The 23,478-nt window shown below is 44.3% G+C and overlaps 1 protein-coding gene across 7 annotated transcripts in view; it reads right to left on the reverse strand.

Annotated features, from left to right (window-relative positions):
• Nucleotides 1-23,478, reverse strand: part of DIP2C (disco interacting protein 2 homolog C) — a 443,314-nt gene that overhangs the window by 394,163 nt on the left and 25,673 nt on the right. For 6 of the 7 annotated variants that reach the window (XM_075827421.1, XM_075827417.1, XM_075827415.1 and 3 more), the window contains exon 1: nucleotides 3,231-3,756. The exons of the other annotated variant lie outside the window; for it this stretch is intronic. In XM_075827421.1, coding sequence (XP_075683536.1) covers nucleotides 3,231-3,315 — 85 coding nt within the window. In that variant the 5' untranslated portion in view covers nucleotides 3,316-3,756. Of the gene's footprint in view, nucleotides 1-3,230; nucleotides 3,757-23,478 lie in introns of those variants that run through there. 7 annotated transcript variants of the gene reach the window in all.

Consider the following 23,478-nt stretch of genomic DNA (forward strand, 5'->3'; position numbering starts at 1 on the left):
CCACACCTGTATACAATGGGAGCAGCCATTTTGAGGCCTAAAAAGCATTCATAAGAATAAAGCCTTTGACTGGATAGAAGCCAATGACTTTGCAAATATAGGAGGTACATTTTCTTTTCAATTCTCCATATATCAGGTACATTTTGACATAAGCAATCTTTTGCATAAGGGCCAAATTTTAGGCAAACGAACGTTCACAGAATGCTTGTTCCCGATCATTGGCCTGTGTAAACAGGGCAACGATCAGCCAATGAACGAGCAAACGCTCGTTCATCGGCTGATTGTATCGTTTTAAATGTCGAATATATTATCATTGTCGGCAGCACGTCTTCCTGTGTAAACAGGGAGATGTGCTGCCCACATGATAGAAATGTATGAGGAAGAGCAATCATTTTAACGAGTGCTGGTCCCCATCCATAGCTCCTTGTGAAAGGAGAAAACGAGCGCCGATCATCGAGCGGTCTCGTTGATCGGTGCTCGTTGGGCCGTGTAAGACCACCCTTTGTTTCACTATCTGTTATAAAATACAGAGGGCAGACTTAAATAATATATGTTTTTATGAACCAATTGTTCTCGACAGACAAGATAGGGCAGCACGCTGCGCTATTTTATCCAGCAATATGACGGAAACCTGTCGGAACCCATTAAAGAGAATGGATTCTGTCGGCTGCCATTGTTTGGCGAATCCGGCGCTTTCTGTATTCTTGTCGTTTTCCTATGACGGAGCAGAACAGCGGAACCCGAGACGCAGATAAGTAATATAAAAGCTAAACTATCCACCTCTTTATATAGGAAAAATTAAATAACTGCCTACGTCGTATTGTATAAAATTTTATATTACACAGCATTTCTCCCCACAAATTAAAATCAGATCAGTCCCCGAGTCCTTGTCTTCTTCTTTTCTGAAATGTCTTAACATGGACCTAGTCATTGCTAATAAATATAATGTGGAGATGTCCCTCAGAATACTGTATCGCTCATTTTTTTACCTAACATTTTACTCCCAGGCTGTACTGAATTATATAGAAAACATAACAGAATAAGCAACAGATAGAGAGGGCAGCAGGGGGGATGCATTTCTAAGATGCCTGGGTAACTTAGTGACAAAATGATCGTTCCAAAGCTTCTGTAACTTAGCTCCCCGGATCCAGCTACAGTAGGTCAGGACCATAATACATAGAAGATCAGTGATAGAACAAGAACAGTTCTCAACACAGCTGAATTTTGATTTCTTGGAGTTGGCCAACAACTAGTATAGCCGCTATTACAGCTTTCTCTGACTTTAGAACCATAAATCCATCTTATTATACAGCAATTTGGGAGACATGGATTTATTACCGCATAACGAGGCAGATCTACCATGCCAAAGCTGGGTCATAACTCCAGCGAAACTGTAAGGGCAACAACATTGGCAGCCATTGACCGAAACAGATATCACTAAAAAACAACTAAAGATAATTTATAACAACATGACAGAAGAGGACAACTCAAGGACTTCTATTTACAAGTGTCTTTTAGGGGAAATTAAATTGTTACGTATAGTAAGACCTGATAATTCCCAAATTGAGGTGACCAAAAACATTTGCAATTAATCTGGCATACAATTTGGCATCAAAATTAAAACCGTGATAAGAAACCATCCTCATAAAGCCGTGTGATTTTGTAGCACATGCTGCCACGGAGATCTAATCCACTTTCCTGCTGTAAAGGCATGGCAAAATTATGTATTTGGTGACCAGCACAATCGGCCCCTGAATATGAAATGACATTAGAATTGTGACATAGGAAAATAATCCCTGTGAAAAAAACAAAAAAACAAACATGGTGGATATTTCTCTCTCTCATGACCAAACCCCAAGGAAAACGCTGAATATTTAGACTACAGTCCCATGAATTAACAATCGTTGAATGTATCCTATAATTTCTAATAATCTCCATACAATGCCCTCACCGTCCATACATAATCTGTATAATCTAGGGGGGGGGGGGTCATTTTAATCTATAATATATAACGTAAAATAAACATAATATTCACATAAAATCTCTTCAAAATCTATAGTCTGGAAAATAAAAAGGGCACAGTCAAGTATAAACCTAAACAGGTTGGCGTTGGACTATTTAAAGATGGCTTCTCTCTAAATGGGGATGCTGCAAGCAGGGTTGCCATGGTGATGCCAGCAATACTTTCGCTCCTTTGCGTTAGACATGGAATGTTGTAATTGAGATTGATTCCAGACAGTAAACAAATGTGACTTCACAAGAGAAAATTATTTTGGGATTTTGATATTTTTCAGTTATTTATGGAGATTTTTATCTGTTTTATTGGATATCAAGGAGGAGGGGAAAGGGATTAATGCCAATTTACTAAGGCAAATAAGGGCATCGGGAAACAAAGGATAAGTGACAAATATTTTTCCACCTTTTGCTGCCCAATTCAGAATCACACACATAAAAAACAACATTGCACTAAATACCCCATCCCCTGGAATAAAAAAAAAAGGGACACAATACTGAAACAATCATACATAATGTCTGCTTGGCATTAAAGCCAAGACACAGAGGGCATGTGGGTGCTGGGCAGAGTGGAGCCTGGTGACATTGTGCTTGCTGTAAATGATATTTTTAGGACATGTAGGATGTGAGGTATGAATATTTTCCACGTTTACTATCGCCACAACCCTGACATGCCAGTCTAAATGCAACACTTCAACAAATGCAACCCAGCTGCTGGCAGAGGAGCAGCACCCTCCCTGCACAAAAACCCTTATATTATTCCAGCACCACAGAGCCCATCTATCACCCCTGGCACACTGCCCCTGCACGGGGGAGCTCAGCATGACAGTGGCATTAACCCTTTACACGCCTCATCATCATCCCAACAAGTAGAGGGATCCGGCCCTGGTTGACAGCAGCTAATCCGCTGGGTTAACCCCACCGTCGCCAGGATGGAACGCCACAGAGCTCATTCCACACGGCTCCTAGCTAATCGGAGCGCTGAAGGGGTTAATGGGCATGGAGACCTAAGCTTCTTTATAAGCATTTCATCCGCAGATAACATGAGGAGCTCTGGAGAGCCCCGGCACCTCTGCCCTGGGGCACATAACGGGTTAAGCACTCCCTTCCCAGCAACAGAGGATGGATGCTATGGAGGGAACTGCAGTAACATGGGAGGGAAAGCTGCAGTCATCCTAAGATCAGGGGGTACGTAAGCGGATGGAGGGGCTTTTTACCTTCAGACAGCTCCAGCTCCAGTTCTGCCAGCCTGGCTCTCACCTCCAGGGGAAGGGACACACTGTCCAGGCTGCGATCAGCCATTCTCCAGCTTTATATTGGGGTTCAAGCAAGCAGCACTCAGTCTCCCCCCAGCTCTGTCTTTGTCAGGCTCTCCTCAGCCAGGCATGGGAAAGGGGGGGGGGGTTGCAGAGGAAATGCACTGATTTGCTCCCTCCTCGCTGGACTGCTGGTGTTTTTGCTGTGCTGCTGCCAGTGATGGAGGTGGCGAGGCTTCTCTGGGCTCCTGGTCACTTCTCGGGGAGAGCAGGGCTGCAGTGCATCAGGCCAGCTCCTATTTGCACGGAGCACACAAAGCAGACGGGCAGCCCACCCTGGCAGGTTTGCAGATCATTCTCTGAGAGCTGCTCTTTCCAGTGAGGAAGAGGAGGGAGGGGCTCCCAGTCATGCACACATCTAGACAGTGCACCTTAAAGACGCAGTGCCATGCACTCAGTGCTGTCAGAGCTGCACTCTATGCCCCCCTCCTGCAGCCCGGCTCACTGCATGCCCTGCCACTGCATTACTCTCACCATATGGGCATCTCGCCATTGGTGCTGCTCCCACGTGGATAAGCAGTCATGTGACCCACGTTTGACATCACAAGTGTGAAGCAAGTGGAAATGTCAGATTTAATCTCCTTTATTTTGTCCACAGATTTACACATTCATTCAGGCCAGCATCACACAGAGCAGTTTTCATGCAGTTTTTGGCTCTGTTTTTTTCAGCCAAAGCCAGAATTTAAAGGCAAGAAAGGTTTAAAGAGAAGACTGATATGTCTCCTTTTTTTTGTGTCTACTCCTGTGGCTAAAAAACAAAACTGTGCCAAAAACTGCACCAAAACTGCATTATGTGATTGTGGCCTTAAAGGGGTTATGTGGGGAGCGAAAAGTATTAGCAGTGTACTCAATGCAGCATATAAGTACACTCGCTCATATTCATACCGGTCCCCCGTCGCACTGATTATGAGATTGTAATAGATTTATATAGCGCTGGCGGGGACCAGTAGTCTAGTTGCACAGTCTTCATTCATGATGACACGACTCTTCGTCATGTGACCGACCCGCTGTACTCTATGTAATCGATGTACTACTCCTTTATCAATTACATAGAGTACAGCGGGGCCGGCCACATAGCAAAGAGTCGCGTCGTCATGAAGGAAGACTGTGCAAATACTTTTTGCCCCCCACATAACCCATTTAAAGATCTCTTACCTCATGATTGATGTCTACAGTAACATCAGCTGTTAAAGGGGTTGTCCAGGTTCCAGTATATAAAGTTTAATATATACGGCAAGCCACAAAAGAAATGATTTACTGATGTACAAGGGGGCAGTCTTACTAATGCAAGTAATTATTGCGTTCTATGCGTGCCACCTATGTACTAAGACGACACACCATTGCCACTTTTCTACACACCAGCGGGTAAACCTTTGCAAATCGGTCGCATAGGATGTGACTTCGAAGCCACACATCCTTTTTTCCAACAATAATGAACATCATAGGTGTCAGAGCAAAGTAGATAAATATGGTGTTCAACATGAACACCTTTATTTTCAATGCAATTGCACTGGATAACTGGCATCATTGCGTTGGCAAATATACCCTTCTATGTCCCACATCTACACGGGTTCTTCACTCTGGATGGAGATGTAAATAAACATTGTTTAGGTCTGGAATCCATGGGAGATGTCCATTACCAGAGAGGGATACGTCAGTACATAATAAGTGGGTATTGCTCGGTTCGTCTTCTTTTACTATACTAGGTCATAATACAGTGATATATTTTATACTACATGTTATAATCCTGGACATCCCGATTAATAGTGCCACACTCTAAACCAGGTCTGACCTGTTGTATCTGTGTGCCACTTTTTGAAAAAATTCCTGTATTCATGCACATATGAAATCTATCTATCTATCTATCTATCTATCTATCTATCTATCTATCTATCTATCTATCTATCTATCTATCTATCTATCTATCATCTATCTGTAACACATCTCAGGGTATGTGCCGCAAATAACGTCAAGAATCAGAGTGCACCGCTGGTGTCAGGCTGCAAATTTCCATTTTAGACACATGCATGGTGGTGGCAGGTGAGGCCTATTCAAAGGCCAAACACAGGGTCAGCAGAAGCATGTATAATTAGGTCCAAAATTATTTGGACAGTGACACAAGTTTTGGCATTTTAGCTGTTTACCAAAGCATATTGAATATACAGTTATATAATCAATATGGGGTTAAAGTGCAGACTCTGAGTTTTAATTTGAGGGTATTCAAATCCTAATTTGAGGAAGAGTTTAGGAATTACAGCTCTTTAATATGTAGCTGTCTCTTTTTCAAGGGACCAAAGGTAATTGGTCAATTATCTCAAAAGCTATTTATGGGCTGCATGGGCTATTCCCTTGTTAATGCATCATCAATTAAGCAGGTAAAAGGTCTGAAGTCGATTCCAGGTGTGGCATTTGCATTTGGAAGCTGTTGCTGTGAACCCACAACATGAGGTCAAATGAGCTCTCAATGCAAGTGAAACAGATCATCGTAAGGCTAAAAAAATGAAGAAATCCATCAGAGAGATAGCACAAATGTTAGGAGTGGCCAAATCAACAGTTTGGTACATTCTTGAAAAAAAGAGCGCACTGGTGATCTCGTGAACTCTAAAAGCCCTGGACGTCCATGGAAGGCAACAGTGGTGATGATCCCAGAATCCTTTCCATGGTGAAGAAAAACCCCTTCACAACATCTACCCAAGTGAAGAACACTCTCCTGGAAGTAGGTGTATCAGTATCTAAGTCTACCATAAAGAGAAGACTTCATGTGAGCAAATACAGAGGGTTCACCACAAGGTGCAAACCATTAATCCGCCTAAAAAATAGAAAGGCCAGATTAGACTTTGCCAAACAACATCTAAAGAAGCCGCCCCGTTCTGGAACAGCATGAAACTAATATCAACCTGTACCAAAATGATGGGAGGAAGAAAGTATGGAGAAGGCCTTGAATAGTTCATGATCCAGAGCACACCACATCGTCTGTAAAACATGGTGGAGGCAGTGTGATGGCATGGGCATGCATGGCTGCCAAAGGCACTGGGTCACTAGTGTTTATTGATGATGTAACTGAAGACAGAAGCAGCCGGATGAATTCTGAAGTGTTCAGGGATTTACTTTCTGCTCAGATTCAACCAAATGCAGCAAGGTTGATTGGACGTCGCTTCACAGTACAGATGGACAATGAACCAAAACATACTGCGAAAGCAACCCAGGAGTTTTCTTTAAAGCGGCTCTGTCACCAGATTTTGCAGCCCCTATCTGCTATTGGAGCAGATAGGCGCTGCAATGTAGATTACAGTAACGTTTTTATTTTTAAAAAACGAGCATTTTTGGCCAAGTTATGACCATTTTCGTATTTATGCAAATGAGGCTTGCAAAAGTACAACTGGGCGTGTTGAAAAGTAAAAGTACAACTGGGCGTGTATTATGTGCGTACATCGGGGCGTGTTTACTACTTTTACTAGCTGGGCGTTGTGTATAGAAGTATCATCCACTTCTCTTCAGAACGCCCAGCTTCTGGCAGTGCAGACAGCGTGTTCTCCAGAGATCACGCTGTGACGTCACTCACAGGTCCTGCATCGTGTCGGCACCAGAGGCTACAGATGATTCTGCAGCAGCATCGGTGTTTGCAGGTAAGTCGATGTAGCTACTTACCTGCAAATGCTGATGCTGCTGCAGAATCCACTGTAGCCTCTGGTGCCGACACGATGCAGGACCTGTGAGTGACGTCACAGATCTGCACTGCCAGAAGCTGGGCGTTGTGAAGAGAAGTGGATGTTACTTCTCTTCAGAGCGCCCAGCTAGTAAAAGTATTAAACACGCCCCGATGTACGCACATAATACACGCCCAGTTGTACTTTTACTTTAAACACACCCACTTGGACTTTTGCAAGCCTCATTTGCATAACTACAAAAATGGTCATAACTTGGCCAAAAATGCTCGTTTTTTAAAAATAAAAACGTTACTGTAATCTACATTGCAGCGCCTATCTGCTGCAATAGCAGATAGGGGCTGCAAAATCTGGTGACAGAGCCTCTTTAAAGGAAACCTGTCACCATCATTTCACCTATTAAACCAGCAATACTTGGTGGTAGTGGGTGAAAAATAATTTCTATATAACCTATAATTGTCTTCTTAGTCGGCTCTGCAGCTTTAGTATTCCGTTTTTTAGGGTTCCCACACCGTATGCTAATGAGCATAAAAGGGTCATATCTTCATTTGAAAAGAGTCAAATCTTCGTTATAAAAGTCCTCAAGTCTTTCCGAGTTTGCTCCGCCTCTTTACTTTTGATTGACAGCTCCTCGCCTTCCCCCAGCACACAAAATCCCACGCTTGTGCATTGATGTCCTATTACGATAAAAGGCGCAAAATGCTTGCAGACCGGTATTTACAGTCGGAGGAGGAGTTTAGGAGCGGGGATAACGGTAATGAACTTTTGAAAGCAGCGGCCAGTTAGGGGTAAGTAAAGTTCAATAGGTGAAATTCTGGTGACAGGTTCCCTTTAAGGCAAAGAAGTGAAATATTCTGCAATGGCCAAGTCAATCACCAGATCTCAACCCGATCGAGCTGTATTTCACTTGCTTAACCCCTTCGCGCTCAGCGGCGTAATAATCCGTCGCGCTAACTGTATCGTTAGCGCTCAGTGACGGACTATTACGTTGCGGGAGTAACGGCCTTTTCGTCTCGTACAGCAGGCTGTCACAGCTCCTACAGCGGGGACCGATCGCTGTGTCCCCGCTGATTAACCCCTTAAAAGCCGTGTTCAATAGTGATCACGGCTTTTTAGGGGTTAAGCTACCATCGCCGGCCTGCTACACGATAGCGACTGGCGATGGTAACGATGGCAACCAAACACCAAACAATGGCGTCCGGCTATGCCACCGACGGAAGCCTAGTGGGTCCTGACGAAGTCAGGACCCACTATGCTTGCTGTCAGTGAGTAGCTGACAGCTCTAATACACTGCACTACGCATGTAGTGCAGTGTATTAGAATTGCGATCAGGGCCTCCTGCCCTCAAGTCCCCTAATGGGACAAAGTAATAAAGTAAAAAAAAAGTTAAAAAAAGAAGTGTAAAAATAAGAAAATAAAAGTTTTAAAAGTAATAAAAGTAAAAATCCCCCCTTTTCCCTTATCAGTCCTTTATTATTAATAAAAATATATAAACAAACAAATAAACTATACATAATTGGTATCGCCGCGTCCGTAACGGCCTGAACTACAAAATTATTTCGTTATTTATCCCGCGCGGTGAACGCCGTAAAAGAAAATAATAATAAACCGTACCAGAATCACAATTGTTTGGTCACTTCACCTCCCAAAAAATGGAATAAAAAGAGATCTAAAAGTCGCATGTACCTAAAAATGGTACTGATCGAAACTACAGTTCGTTACGCAAAAAATAAGTCCTCGCACGGCTTTATTGATGGAAAAATAAAAAAGTTCTGGCTCTAAGAATAAGGTAACACAAAAAGTGAATGATTTTTTACAAAAACTATTTTATTGTGCAAACGCCATAAGACATAAAAAAACTATAAACATCTGGTATCGCCGTAATCGTATCGCCACGCAGAATAAAGTGAATATGTAATTTATAGCGCACGGTGAACGCTGTAAAAAAAACTAGAATAAAAAAACAATAGTAGAATTGCTGTTTTTTAGTCACCACGCCACCTAAAAATAGAATAAAAACTGATCAAAAAGCCGCATGCACCCCAAGAAAACTACAATGAATTCCTCAAGGGGTGTAGTTTCCAAAATGGGGTCACTTTTGGGGGTTTTCCACTGTTTTGGCACCACAAGACCTCTTCAAACCGGACATGGTGCCTAATAAAAAGGAGGGCTCAAAATCCTCTAGGTGCTCCTTTGCTTCGGAGGCCGGTGCTTCAGTCCATTACTGCACTAGGGCCACATGTGGGATATTTCTTAAAACTGCAGAATCTGGGCAATAAATATTGAGTTGCGTTTCTCTGATAAAACCTTTTGTGTTATAAAGAAAATGGTATAAAGAGGATTTTCTGACAAAAAAAAATATGTACATTTCACCTCTACTTTGCTCTAAATTCATGTGAAACACCAAAAGGGTTCATAAACTTTCTAAATGCTGTTGTGAATACTTTGAGGGGTCTAGTTTCTAAAATGGGGTGTTTCATAGGGGTTTCTAATATATAGGCCCCTCAAAGCAACTTCAAAACTGAACTTGAACCTAAAAAAATAAATAAATTAGGCAATACTTCGCTTCTTACATTATACTGATAATGAGCCGTGCCCACCCCGAGATGACCCCAGTTTTGACCGTTTGTATAAACGGAGACCCCTATTAGACCGTTTCAGTGCCCGGTTTTCCCAATCATACACCCCGAGAAGTGTATTTCTATTGATGAGTCCTTGGTAGATTTTAAAGGGAGGGTTCAATTCTGCGAGTACCTGCCGGGTAAGAGGGCAAGGTATGGCGTGAAGATGTATAAGCTGTGTGAGAGTGCATCAGGGTATACCTACAGATTTAGGAGTTATGAAGGGAAGGACACCAGTATTCAGTCCCCAGAATGACCCCCCTTACTGGGAGTTAATGCAAAAATTGTGTGGGATTTGGTGCACCCACTGCTGGATCGGGGTTACCACCTCTACCTGGATAATTTTTATACCAGCGTCCCACTCTTCAACTGCCTCTACCTGGATAATTTTTATACCAGCGTCCCACTCTTCAACTGCCTCGCTTCCAGAAGGCATGCGGCACTGCTAGAAGAAATCTGAGAGGCCTCCCTAAGACTCTGCTTGGGCAAACAAGAAGGGGTGAGAGCAGGGCACATTCTAGCAGCAACATATTGTGTGTCAAGTACAAGACAAGAGTGTTGTCACACCAGTACCCATGTACCAGTACGAGGTACCAGTACAGAGACCCCCACACCAGACTGCATCCTGGACTACAATAGGTACATGGGAGGGGTGGCCTTGTCAGATCAAGTCCTGAAGCCCTACAGTGCCATGTGGTGTGGTATAAGAAGCCGGCCGTGCACATCATACCGATGGCTTTGTACAATGTGTACGTTCTACATCGATGTACAGTCCAGACAGGAACTTTCCTGGAATTTCAAGAGGTGATTATCAAGAACCTAATCTTTAGGGACCAAGAAGGGGGACACCCAGTACTTCTGGAAGCGGGGCCACACGCATCGTACCAGGGCAACACTTTCCAGGAGAAGTTCCCCAAACTGGCAAGAAGGGAAAAAGTCAAAAGAGGTGCAAAGTCTGCTATAAGAGGGGGATAAGGGAGGACACAATATACCAATGTGACGCGTGTCCCGAAAACCAGAGCTCTGTATAAAAGTGTTTTAAAATTTATCATACATCCCTTGGTTTATAATTTACCCCAATTTTACTTACCCTGATGTACTCTGCACAGCTTATCCCCCTCATCTTTCCCTTCTGAGCCCTGCTGCGTGCCCAGGCAGCTAATAACAGCCACATGTAGGGTATTGTCATACCCGTGAGAACCCACATTACAGTTTATGGGGTGTATGTCTCCGGTCAAAATGCTCACTACACCTCTAGATGAATGCCTTAAGGGGTATAGTTTTTAAAACGGGGTCACTTCTTTCGAGTTTCAACTGTTCTGGTACCTCAGGGGCTTCTGCATACATGACTTTGCACCAGAAAATCCCCAGTAGGCCAAATGGTGGTCCTTTTGTTCTGAGCCCTCCCATGGGCCCAAACGGCAGTTTATCACCACAAATGGGGTATTGCTGCACTCAGGACAAATTGCGCAACAGAATGGGGTATTTTATTTCTTGTGAGAATAAGAAATTTTCAGCCAAAACTACATATTATTTGAAAAAAATTATTTTGTTTTAATTCCCAGCCCAATTCAAATAAGTTCTGTGAAAAAACTATGTGGTCAAAATGGTCACAACACCTATAAATGAATTCCTTGAGGGGTGCAGTTTTCAAAATGGGGTCACTTCTGGTGGGTTTCCATTGCTTTGATACCTCTGGGGCTCTGCAAATGCGACATGGCACCCGAAAACCAATCCAGCAAAATCTGGACTCCAAAGAACAAATAGCGCTCCTTTCCTTCTGAGCCTTCCCATGGGCCCAAACGGCAGTTTATCAACACAAATGGGGTATTGCCGCACTCCGGACAAATTGTGCAACAAAATGTAGTATTTTATTTCTTGCGAAAATAAGAATTTTTGAGCTAAAACAACATATTATTGGAAAAAATATAATTTTTTTTTAATTCCCAGCCCAATTCAAATAAGTTCTGTGAAGAAACTATGGTGTCTAAATGGTCACATTACCCATAAATGAATTCCTTGAGGGGTGCAGATTCGAAAATGGGGTCACTTCTGGTGGGTTTCTATTGCTTTGATACCTCTGGGGATCTGCAAATGCGACGTGGCCCCCGAAAACCAATCCAGCAAAATCTGCACTCCAAAGAACACAGCGCTCCTTCCCTTCTGAGGCCTACCATGGGCATAAACGGCAGTTTATCGCCACAAATGGGGTATTGCTGCACTCAGGAGAAATTGGGCAACAAAATGGGGCATTTTGTTCCCTGTGAAAATAAGAAATTTTGATAAAAAATGACATCTTATTGGAAAAAATGACATTTTTTTCATTTCACAGCCCAATTCAAATAGGTGCTGTGAAAAAACTGTGAGGTCAAAATTGTGACAACAACCATATTTGAATTCCTTGAGGGGTGTAGTTTCCAAAATGGGGTCACTTCTGGTGGGTTTCCACTGCTTTGATACCTCTGGGGCTCTGCAAATGCGACATGGCACCTGAAAACCAATCCAGCAAAATCTTGACTCCAACAAACACATAGCGCTCCTTTCCTTCTGAGCCCTCCCATGGGCCCAAACGGCAGTTTATCACCACAAATGGGGTATTGCCGCACTAAGGACAAATTGGGCAACAAAATGGGAATTTTGTTCCCTGTGAAAATAAGAAATTTTGATCACAAATGACATCTTATTGGAAAAAATGAAATTTTTTTTATTTCACAACCCAATTCAAATAGGTGCTGTGAAAAAACTGTGAGGTCAAAATTGTGACAACAACCATATTTGAATTCCTTGAAGGGTGTAGTTTCCAAAATGGGGTCACTTCTGGTGGGTTTCCACTGCTTTGATACCTCTGGGGCTCTGCAAATGCGACATGGCACCTGAAAACCAATCCAGCAAAATCTTGACTCCAACAAACACATAGCGCTCCTTTCCTTCTGAGCCCTCCCATGGGCCCAAACGGCAGTTTATCACCACAAATGGGGTATTGCCGCACTAAGGACAAATTGGGCAACAAAATGGGGTATTTTGTTCCCTGTGAAAATAAGAAATTTTGATCACAAATGACATCTTATTGGAAAAAATGACATTTTTTTAATTTCACAACCCAATTCAAATAGGTGCTGTGAAAAAACTGTGAGGTCAAAATGGTAACAACAACCATAAATGAATTCCTTGAGGGGTGCAGTTTCCAAAATGGGGTTACTATTGGGGGATTCCTACTGTTTTGGCACCTCAACACCTCTTCAAACCTGGCATGCTGCCTAAAATATATTCTAATAAAAAAGAGGCCTCAAAATGCACTAGGTGCTTCTTTGCTTCTAGGGCTTGTGTTTTATTCCACGAGCGCAGTAGAGCCACATGTGGGACATTTCTAAAAACTGCAGAATCTGGACAATACATATTTAGTAGTGTTTCTCTGGTAAAACCTTCTGTGTTACAGAAAAAAATTAGAATAAAATTGAAATTCAGCAAGAAAAATTAAATTTGCAAATTTCACCTCCACTTTGCTTTAATTCTTGTGAAATGCCTGAAGGGTTAAAAAACTTTCTAAATGCTGTTTTGAATACTTTGATGGGTCTAGTTTTTAAAATGGGGTGTTTTATCAGGGTTTCTAATACATAGGCCCCTCAAAGCCACTTCAGAACTGAAGAGGTACCTTAAAAAAAAGGCTTTTGAAATTTTCTTAAAAATATGATAAATTGATGTTTATGTTCTAAGCCTTGTAACGTCCAAGAAAAATAAAAGAATGTTCAAAAAACGATGCCAATCTAAAGTAGACCTATGGGAAATGTGAACTAGTAACTATTTATGGTGGTATAACCATCTGTTTTACAAGCAGATGCATTTAAATTCTGAAAAATGCAATTTTTTCACAATTTTCTCTAAATTTTGCAATTTTTCACCAATAAACACTGAATATATCGACCACATTTTACCAGGAACATGAAGCCCAATGTATCACGAGAAAACAATCTCAGAATCGCTTGGATAGGTTTAAGCATTCCGACGTTATTACCACATAAAGTGAAATATGTCAGATTTGAAAAATGGGATCTGAGACTAAAAGAGGCTCTGTCACCAGATTTTGCAACCCCTATCTGCTATTGCAGCAGATAGGCGCTGCAATGTAGATTACAGTAACGTTTTTATTTTTAAAAAACGAGCATTTTTGGCCAAGTTATGACCATTTTTGTATTTATGCAAATGAGGCTTGTAAAAGTTCAACTGGGCGTGTTGAAAAGTAAAAGTACAATTGGGCGTGTATTATGTGCATACATCGGGGCGTTTTTACTTCTTTTACTAGCTGGGCGTTCTGACGAGAAGTATCATCCACTTCTCTTCAGAACGCCCAGCTTCTGGCAGATCACGCTGTGACGTCACTTCCCCAGGTCCTGCATCGTGTCAGACGAGCGAGGACACATCGGCACCAGAGGCTACAGTTGATTCTGCAGCAGCATCAGCGTTTGCAGGTAAGATGCTTGTCATCCCCACAGTAGAAGCAGAGACCATTCTTCCTGCGGAAATCTCTACGTTGTTGGGGGGGCACGGAGGCCCCGAGTTGCATAGGTACCTCTGAGTCTTCCGGGGAGGAACGAAGCAACGGAACCTCGGGAGGCATCATGGGGGAGTCGGAGGAGGAAACACATAAATGTTCACGTTGTCGTTCCCTGAGACGTCGGTCAAGTCGTACCGCTAAAGCCATAACCTGGTCTAGGGAGTCAGAAGAGGGATAGCTAACTAGCAGGTCTTTCAGGGCATTCGACCATCCCAACCTAAACTGGCACCTTAAGGCAGGGTCATTCCACCGAGAAGCTACGCACCACTTCCTAAAGTCAGAACAATACTCCTCAACAGGTCTCTTGCCCTGACGTAAGGTCACGCACCAGCTGACTCTCGGCAAAGGCAGTCCTGTCAGTCTCGTCATAAATGAGTCCGAGAGCAGAAAAGAAACGATCAACGGTGGAAAGTTCAGGGGCGTCAGGAGCCAAGGAGAAGGCCCACTCTTGGGGCCCTTCCTGGAGCCGGGACATAATTATACCCACCCGCTGGCTCTCAGAACCTGAGGAATGAGGCTTTAAGCGAAAGTAAAGCCTACAACTCTCCCGAAAGGAGAGAAAAGCCCTCCGGTCCCCTGAGAACTGGTCGGGCAACTTGAGGTGGGGTTCAAGAGGTGAGGTGAGGGGAACTACCAAGGTGGCATCAGGCTGGTTGACCCTCTGAGCCAGGGCCTGGACCTGTAGGGAGAGACCCTGCATTTTCAGAGCCAGGGTCTCAAGGGGGTCCATAGTGGTGTCAGGGACCAGGGTAGACTAGGTATGGGCTTGTGATTATGTAACGACGGGGGTAGGGAAACGAACAAGTGAGCCCTAATCTACCCGCCACTCTGTCCCTGCCTACTTGCAACGACCCGCCCTAGGCGACGGGGTACAACTGGGCGGCGGTCCCTACGCTCAGTAAGTGCACGAGACAAACATACAAGAGAATACAAAGCAAAGGGAAAGGGGCAGTTGCCCACGGCAACACCGTGAGCAACCAGAGTGGTGAACGAGCCAAGTCAAACCAGGAGAGCACGAGGTACCAAACGCAGAGCAGGAGAGTAGTCAGTAAGCCAGGGTCAGTATGGAGCAGGATCAAATAGTTAGGAGCTGTAGCTGGGCCAGGAAACCACACGAGAAGAATCAAAAGCAAAGGAGGAACAGGAAAGGCAGGTATAAATAGACAGAGGGCGGGAGCTAGCTCCGTCTGGCCAGGCTGCGATACACTCTCCCACTCCTAAGCCTGCCATCCTGAGTGGTGGAAGATGGAGTCAGTCTCAGAGACGTAGATTCAGGTGCAGACTGATTACCTATGGGAGTTAACCCCGAAGCTGTGCCTGGCTGATCCTTTACATTACCACTCTCTTTATAATTTTCCTCAGGCCTCTCCATCTCCGGATGGAGGGAGCCATATGGAGAGGATTGAGGCATATCTCCGGTCCTCAGGGTTGAAATGTATCCCCCAGGAAGCTATAGCTGTCGTGGGCATTGGAGGACTGGCCAGCGGGGAAGGCACCGGGCCCTGATGGCCTACCTTTGCAATACCATAAGGCCTGCTCTCGCCCCATTTCCTACACGCCTTCAACTCACTTACTGAGCGGAATTCCCTTCTTCCAGATACGCTGAGTGCCTACATTACGGTGATACCCAAAGAGGGGAAGGACCCATCTATGTGCCAAAATTATCGTCCTATATCTTTGTTAAACGTAGATCTAAAGCTATTTGCGAAGATTCTGGCCCATAGGATGACGCCACTGCTACATAATGTTTTACATAACGTCCAGGTGGGCTTCATGCCTCTTAGGGAAGCTTCGGATAATACCACACGTCAATTAATTTAATATACCAAGCTGCTGCCTTGGCTCTGCCCACGTTCTTTCTGTCCACAGATGCGGAGAAGGCCTTTGACAGGGTCAACTGGGACTTTATGCTGGCCACCTTGCGGCATATTGGACTGGGCACTCATATGATGCAATGGATTTCGAGCCTCTACTATTTCCCCTCGGCCGGCCCGGGTTAAGGTTTATGGTAATTTTTCCTCCCCACTCGCTATTTCTAATGGTACAAGACAAGGTTGTCCCTTGTCCCCCTTAATTTTCATTTTATGCCTGGAGCCCTTTTTGTGCCATATTCGCTCCAATCCTGACATAGCGGGTGTATCTTTGGGAGTAAGGTCGCGGATGACCTGCTCTTTTTTCTTACCGCGCCCAGGATCTCCTTGCCCAATCTGATGGTGGAGATGAGTAGATACTCGAAATTGTCCAACTTCAAGATTAATTACCAGAAGTCGGAGGCTCTCAATATCTCGTTGCCACAGTATCTGGTGGACGATCTGTCTGAGTCCTTCTCCTTTAAATGGGTTACACATTCGCTTAAATATTTTGGGGGTCTGGCTTTCCAGTGATCTGTCTCGCCTTTATGCGGTGAACGACCCTCCGCTCCTTCAACGTGTAAAGATCACTTTGGATTCCTGGACGACGGGCACCTTTACCTGGTTTGGTAGGTGTGCAATATTTAAAATGAACATTTTACGGCAGATTTTGTACCTCTTCCAGGCCCTGCCGGTTCACATCCCCTGCCCTTTCTTTCAAGCCCTGCTGTCCTTGCTCCATATATACATATGGGTGGGGAAACCAGCCCCTATAGCCCGTTCCATGCTTTTTCCTGCTGGGTGTGAGGGCGGTGTTGGTCTTCTGGACTTTGTTTCCTACCATCAGGCCTCACACTTGTCACAAATTTTGGACTGGTTTAGACATACTGAGGTTAAACAGTGGGTGTCAATGGAACAGACCTTTCTTGCTGTCCCTTTGCAGGTACTGCCTTGGTTGGGCAAACACGTCCCTTTATCGGCGCGGACACACCCCACTATTGGACCCACCTTGGTGGTTGCATCCCGGCTCTTTCCCCGGAAAGAGATCTCCCCCCGTCTCCCTCCCCCTTGTTTCCTATCCTGGGCAATCCTGCATTCCCCCCGGGGCGGGATAGGGGTGCCTTACAGCACTGGTTGAGGGCAGGTAAGGGACATGCTGCTCATGTTCTACAGGGTGGGACTTGGATGACTAGCCCACAGTTAGCGTCTTTGACGGACCCTCACTCCTTTCAGTTGAGACATTTTCTCGCGTCCTTACCTAACCCCTCAGAATATACGCAGGATAGTTCCCCTTTCGAGCTTCTTTGCACCAGCACGGGCACGTTGCGTAACTCACTGTCCAGACTTTATGCTCTACTTATCTCTCCATCCAATCTTCCCACACCTTTCTACTTGCTTAGCTGGAAGAGGGACTTGGGTATAGCATTTACTGCGGAATATAATGATCGATTGTTCACCATGACACATAAATCCTGCATGGCTAGCAGATTTCAGGAGGCGGGATTGAAGATCTTGTCGCGATGGTATAGAGTGCCTTCCAGATTGCATGCGATGATCCCCGCGGTCTCACCGTTGTGTTGGAGATGTGGAGACCAATTGGGCACAATTTTACACATCTTTTGGGATTGCCCGCAGTTGACAGATTTCTGGTCGGAGGTGTGGCGCATCTCCTCCAAATTTACGGATTTCCCCCTCCCGCACTCTCCAGACTTTTTCCTGCACCATCTGTGTGATGTTCCATTATCTACGTACCGACGTTCAGTTGTTCACCATCTGGTGAATGCAGCTAGAGCGTGCATTCCTGCGCTGTGGAGACAATCTGGTCCTCCGTCGGTGGGCATGTGGTTCGGCAAGATCCAGAAGATTATGAGAATGGAGGATCTCACGACATCCATGAGAGGGACTCATGCTAAATTCTTCAAAACGTGGCATCACTGGATCAAATTTCAATCTTTTGTGGAGTTTAGGACCATTATGGCCTCTTGAGTGTAATTTCTAGGCCTAGTGGGTTATGTCAGTTTTCTTCACTTCCTTTTTTCCCTCTGCCCCCCCCCCTTCTCTTTTGCTTCCCTCTCTCTTTCTGTCCTGTTTTCTTACGGGTCATTATGCATGGCTGCGGGGTTCAGGATGCATAAGACGTCTATTTCAATAATGTTTTCAGCTGGTTGTGGTTGTTTTTCTCGTACTTACTGTAGTTGCATATACTAGCCTGTGAGCCGACGTCTGTTTTGCTTATGTCTGCACTATCTTATTTGTGTTTTTGGAAATGGAAAATAAAAGAATTTGAAAAAAAAAAATGTGAGTGTTAATTCCACAGAGGCGTGGGTTAATGACTGGTATCCCTGGCGCCACATATTTTTGGGCAAACTGTAGCATCAGACTAGAGTAATCAAATATATGTGATAAAAGTGGACCTGTCAGCTCTCTTGAAATGTCTCCTTTAGTAAATATGTGCATTCACCATAATATAAAAATTGTGGAGCATCTTTTTTTTAGAACTCTGTGTTGTGCCATTCCTCTGTTATTCCACCTTGAAGTGTATGAATAAATTGACAACTGGGTGTTACTAGTTGGGGGTGTGTCCCTAGATAGTCAGACATTGTCCAATCAGTGCTGTCAGTGCCAGGGTGTTTAGGGACACACCCCTTTGACAAGAGAACTGATAACACCCAGTTGTCAATTTATTGACAAATTCCCAGGAGGAATAACAGAGGAATGGCACAGCACAGAGTTCTGATAAAAAATGCTACAGCTTTATTTTTTTCATGGAAAGTCCAAGTTCGGCAAACAGACATGTCCGGAAAGATAAGAGGTGCTCTTTAAATTTTGCCTGGCAAACGCTTTACACATTAGGTTGTCAGAGGATCCTGTTGATCCTCATAACATATCTAATGTCTACGTCAGCTTTGGCTTGCTCTCAGAAAAGTTGTAACCATTAATCCAAATGGTGATGCTTCTCATTTGGAGCCACTTTAAAATAGATTTCATAAGTAAAAATCCCCTATTCAAATGTTATTATTGGTAATACTATACAAAAAATCTCTGATTTATTCTTTACAGCGGCTCAAAAGTTAGATTCTCACTTACGTCAAAGGTGGCACGATCAGTATTCTAATACAAGTTTTGCAGAAAATTAAGGACCCGAGACTCCCCTGGTTCCGAGACTCCCCTGGTTCCAATCAATAGTTCCTGTCTTTGGGAGTCCTCTGATTCATGGCTGGTATGCTGTTCCTTTGCCTCACACCACCATATGTTGCTGACTATTGACACCTTTAGGGGAGATTCACACGAACGTTGCGTTTTTGCGCGCGCAAACAACGCAGCGTTTTGCGAGCGCAAAAACCATTTGACAGCTGCGTGTGTCATGCGTGTCTGATGCGCGGCTGCGTGATTTTCGCGCAGCCGGCATCATAGAGATGAGGCTTGTCAACGCCCGTCACTGTCCAAGGTGCTGAAAGAGCTAAATCTTTCAGCACCCTCGACAGTGAATGCCGAACACAACAGCGAAAAACCTGTAAAAAAAAAAGATAAAGTTCCTACTTACCGAGAACTTCCCGGCCGTTGCCTTGGTGACGCGTCCTTGGTGACGCGTCCTTGGTGACGCGCCTCTCTTGACATCGGGCCCCACCTCCCTGGATGACGCAGCAGTCCAAGTGACCGCTGCAGCCTGTGATTGGCTGCAGCCTGTGCTTGGCCTGTGATTGGCTGGAGCTGTCACTTGAACTGAAGTGTCATCCCGGGAGGTCGGACTGCAGGAAGGAGACAGGAGTAATCGGTAAGTTAGAACTTCGGTTTTTTTTACAGGTTAATGTATTTTGGGATCGCAAGTCACTGTCCATGGTGCTGAAACAGTTTAACTCTTTCAGCACCATGGACAGTGACTATCTCCTGACGTCGCGTACCGATAATTTTTTTGCCGGGATCGGCCAAAACGACTTTGGCCGAACCCGGTGAAGTTCGGTACGCTTGTCCGGCTTCGCTAATCGCAAAGACACTCCGTTTGGATGTTCGGAAACAGAAAAGCACGTGGTGCTTTTCGGTTTTCATTCATCCTTTTCACTGCTGTTGCGCGAATCACGCTCGTCCCTCGGAAGTGCTTCCGTGTGGTGCGCGTGATTTTCACGCACCCATTGACTTCAATGGGTGCGTGATGCGCGAAATACGCAGAGTTATTGAACCTGTCGCGCTTTTTGCGCAGCAGACAAACGCTGCGCAAAAAGCACGGACTGTCTGTACTGCCCCATAGACTTGTATTGGTCCATGCGTGCCGCGTGAAAACCACGCGGCCCGCACGGACCGAATACACGCTCGTGTGAATCCCCCCTTAGAATGAGATCTATTTGCTTTTCCTGCCTTCGTGTTGCCTGAAAGACCTAATTCTGTCATGAAAGGATTGGATGGTAATGCCTACTGAGATAATTAAACATCCCAGGTCTCAAAAATGTGCTTTACGGTTTCATTTATTTATACTGTACAAAAAAAGTAAGGCACATTATAGACATATGACAGTGTGATATCGTTGAATATGTAATTCCTTCACCCTAAAGATTTTGGCTAGGGAATTCACAGACAAAATAATAAGATAAGTACGGCCGTTTATAGCGATCATGATTGTCAGGGTTTTTTAAAGGGAAACTCTGGTGAAAAGTGTTTCCTTTGTGAATTCCCACGTGTAATCGTGAAGTTTAATGCCACTGCTGTGACTTATAGGTATCTGAATGATACAAAATCATGCCTGAACTGTTGCATTTCAAGAATTCTAGAATGCTACTGAAGGGACAATTGTAAGTCTTATTAGCCTTGTGTATTCTTCTGCTGTCGCTGAATCTCTTCCACACTTCTTTCTATTTCCTGTAGGTGATGTAAAGCTACTGCTAAGCAACCATCTCTTCTCGTCTCTGCAGTGGGCTGGAATTTGCACACTGGTTGTGACATGCATGCTGCTGCACAGGATGCAGTCTGCAGCCTCTCCTGTGCCTTTTTCTTAGACCTTCATTGGTGGCTCTCCAGCATACTGCTCACAATTTGGATTAATCTATGTAACTAAAGCTTCTGATAATTTCATATGTCCACACTTCGTTCTGTAATAGCTGAGCATTGGACCATAACTATCTCCTTCAGACTGTGAGTTTTACAATTAAGATCCGAGACAGAAGCTTTATTATTTATTACTATATAGATTAAGTTAGTGGTGGTCTGTGGGTAATAGAAATAGTGTTATACTGTGGGCTGGGTTCGGAATGGGTTGGGAATGAGTTTTTTCTTAGAGAACTCATGCACCAAATTATTTCTTATATTTTAAGGTCTCTGAATTTTAACCTTTATTGATTTTTGGAGGGCAGATCTTTTATCTGGATTCAGATAACTTTACACCTTAATACTAGGTGGGACTGTTAGGAGTATAAAAGGGATAAACGCTCCAAGCATACTTGTTTTTAGTTCTTGGAGAAATGGTACAACCACACTTTTTCATGATACCTGTATACTGCATTAAACATCTAAAATAATTGTAACATTTTAATTTAATTAAGAAAGTTAATTACATAGCAGTGATATAAAAGAAATGTAATTATTCTTTCAATTATAACAAAAATAAAAAAGGCTAAAGGATTAAAGGCTCTGTACGCCTTTTCAGCCAATTTTTTCTATTGTTCCAATTCATCTGAAAAATACAAAAATGAAGCTACCTTGCAGATAGTTATGATTACAGCGTCTCCGTGGTAACAGACTACAAATAAATATTATGTAATCTGATCATGCATTCTTAAACTGGCCATAAACCATAGATATTGATTGGAGAAAGGTAGCCGATCAATAGTCCATGGGATCGTTCATACAAATGATCCCACCAGCAACATAGCTAAGCTGGCTGGTTAGGGAGTCCGCTTGTAAAAGAACTGACTCCCTGGGGACAGTGCAGAGTGGCAAATAATCGGTTGTATTTGGTCGATTAGGCCATATGCAAGTAATTTTGGTTGAGAATGGCCAAAATATTCTAACCTGGCCAATCACATATTCTGCAGACAGAAGTCTGCCGTCAACCATCGCGAAGGCTCAGTTGCTTTCATTTTACAAGCGATTTTGGCCAAAGTCTCCCAGTTCGGACAACTTATCTCTTATGTGTACGGGCAGCATTGCTCACTTCTGTCTGTCATCTACTGCTTGCTAAACTATATTTGGTAGGTAAGCAAGAAGGAGAGGACATTTGGAAGGGAGTATAATTAATTGTAGGATAAAACTACACAGGGTTTATTGGTGGTCTATTACCATGAAGACACATAGGTCTGCATATGAGCTGTAGATTCAAAACAGTAGGACATTTTTAATCATCACTAACTTGCTTCGTTTTTCAATTTGGATGCATTGGACTAATAAAAAAACATAGGGACAGATTTACTAAAACTGACTTTTCATACGCCAGTCTTAGTCTGAAGCCTGCAGGAGCAGGGGCGTAACTAGGAAAGACTGGGCCCCATAGCATACTTTTGACTGGGCCCCCCCTCCCGTGGGTGTCACACAACCCCCCCCCCCCCCTTGTAGATAGTGACTTTTTTACAGCCGCCCTGTAGATAACGCCATACAGCCCCCCTGTAGAAAACGCCATACAGCGCCCCCCCTGTAGATAACGCCATACAGCCCCCCCTGTAGATAATGCCATACAGCCCCCCCTGTAGACTGTATGGCATTATCTACAGAGGGGGACTGTATGGCGTTATCTGCAGGGGGGACTGTGTGGCGTTATCTACAGAGGGGGACTGTGTGGCATTATCTACAGAGGGGGACTGTGTGGCGTTATCTACAGATGGGGACTGTGTGGCGTTATCTACAGGGGGGACTTGTGGCGTTATCTACAGTGGGACTGTGTGGCATTATTTACAGGGGGGACTGTGTGGCATTATCTACAGGGGGGACTGTGTGGCGTTATCTACAGGGGGACTGTGTGGCATTATCTACAGGGGGGACTGTGTGGCATTATCTACAGGGGGGACTGTGTGGCGTTATCTACACGGGGACAGTGTGGCGTTATCTACAGGGGGGACTGTGTGGCGTTATCTACAGGGGGGACTGTATGGCGTTATCTAGAGGGGGACTGTATGGCGTTATCTACAGGGGGACTGTATGGCGTTATCTACAGGGGGACTGTATGGCGTTATCTACAGGGGGACTGTATGGCGTTATCTACAGAGGGGGCTGTATGGCACTAACGCCATACAGCCCCCAATGTAGATAACACCATACAGCCCCCCCTGTAGATAACGCCATACAGCCCCCACTGTAGACTGTATGGCGTTATCTACAGGGGGGACTGTATGGCATTATCTACAGAGGGGGACTGTATGGCGTTATCTACAGGGGGGACTGTGTGGCGTTATCTACAGAGGGGGACTGTGTGGCGTTATGTACAGAGGGGGACTGTGTGGCGTTATCTACAGAGGGGGACTGTGTGGCGTTATCTACAGG

Source organism: Rhinoderma darwinii, chromosome 5 (assembly GCF_050947455.1).
Source record: "Rhinoderma darwinii isolate aRhiDar2 chromosome 5, aRhiDar2.hap1, whole genome shotgun sequence".
NCBI lineage: Eukaryota > Metazoa > Chordata > Amphibia > Anura > Rhinodermatidae > Rhinoderma > Rhinoderma darwinii.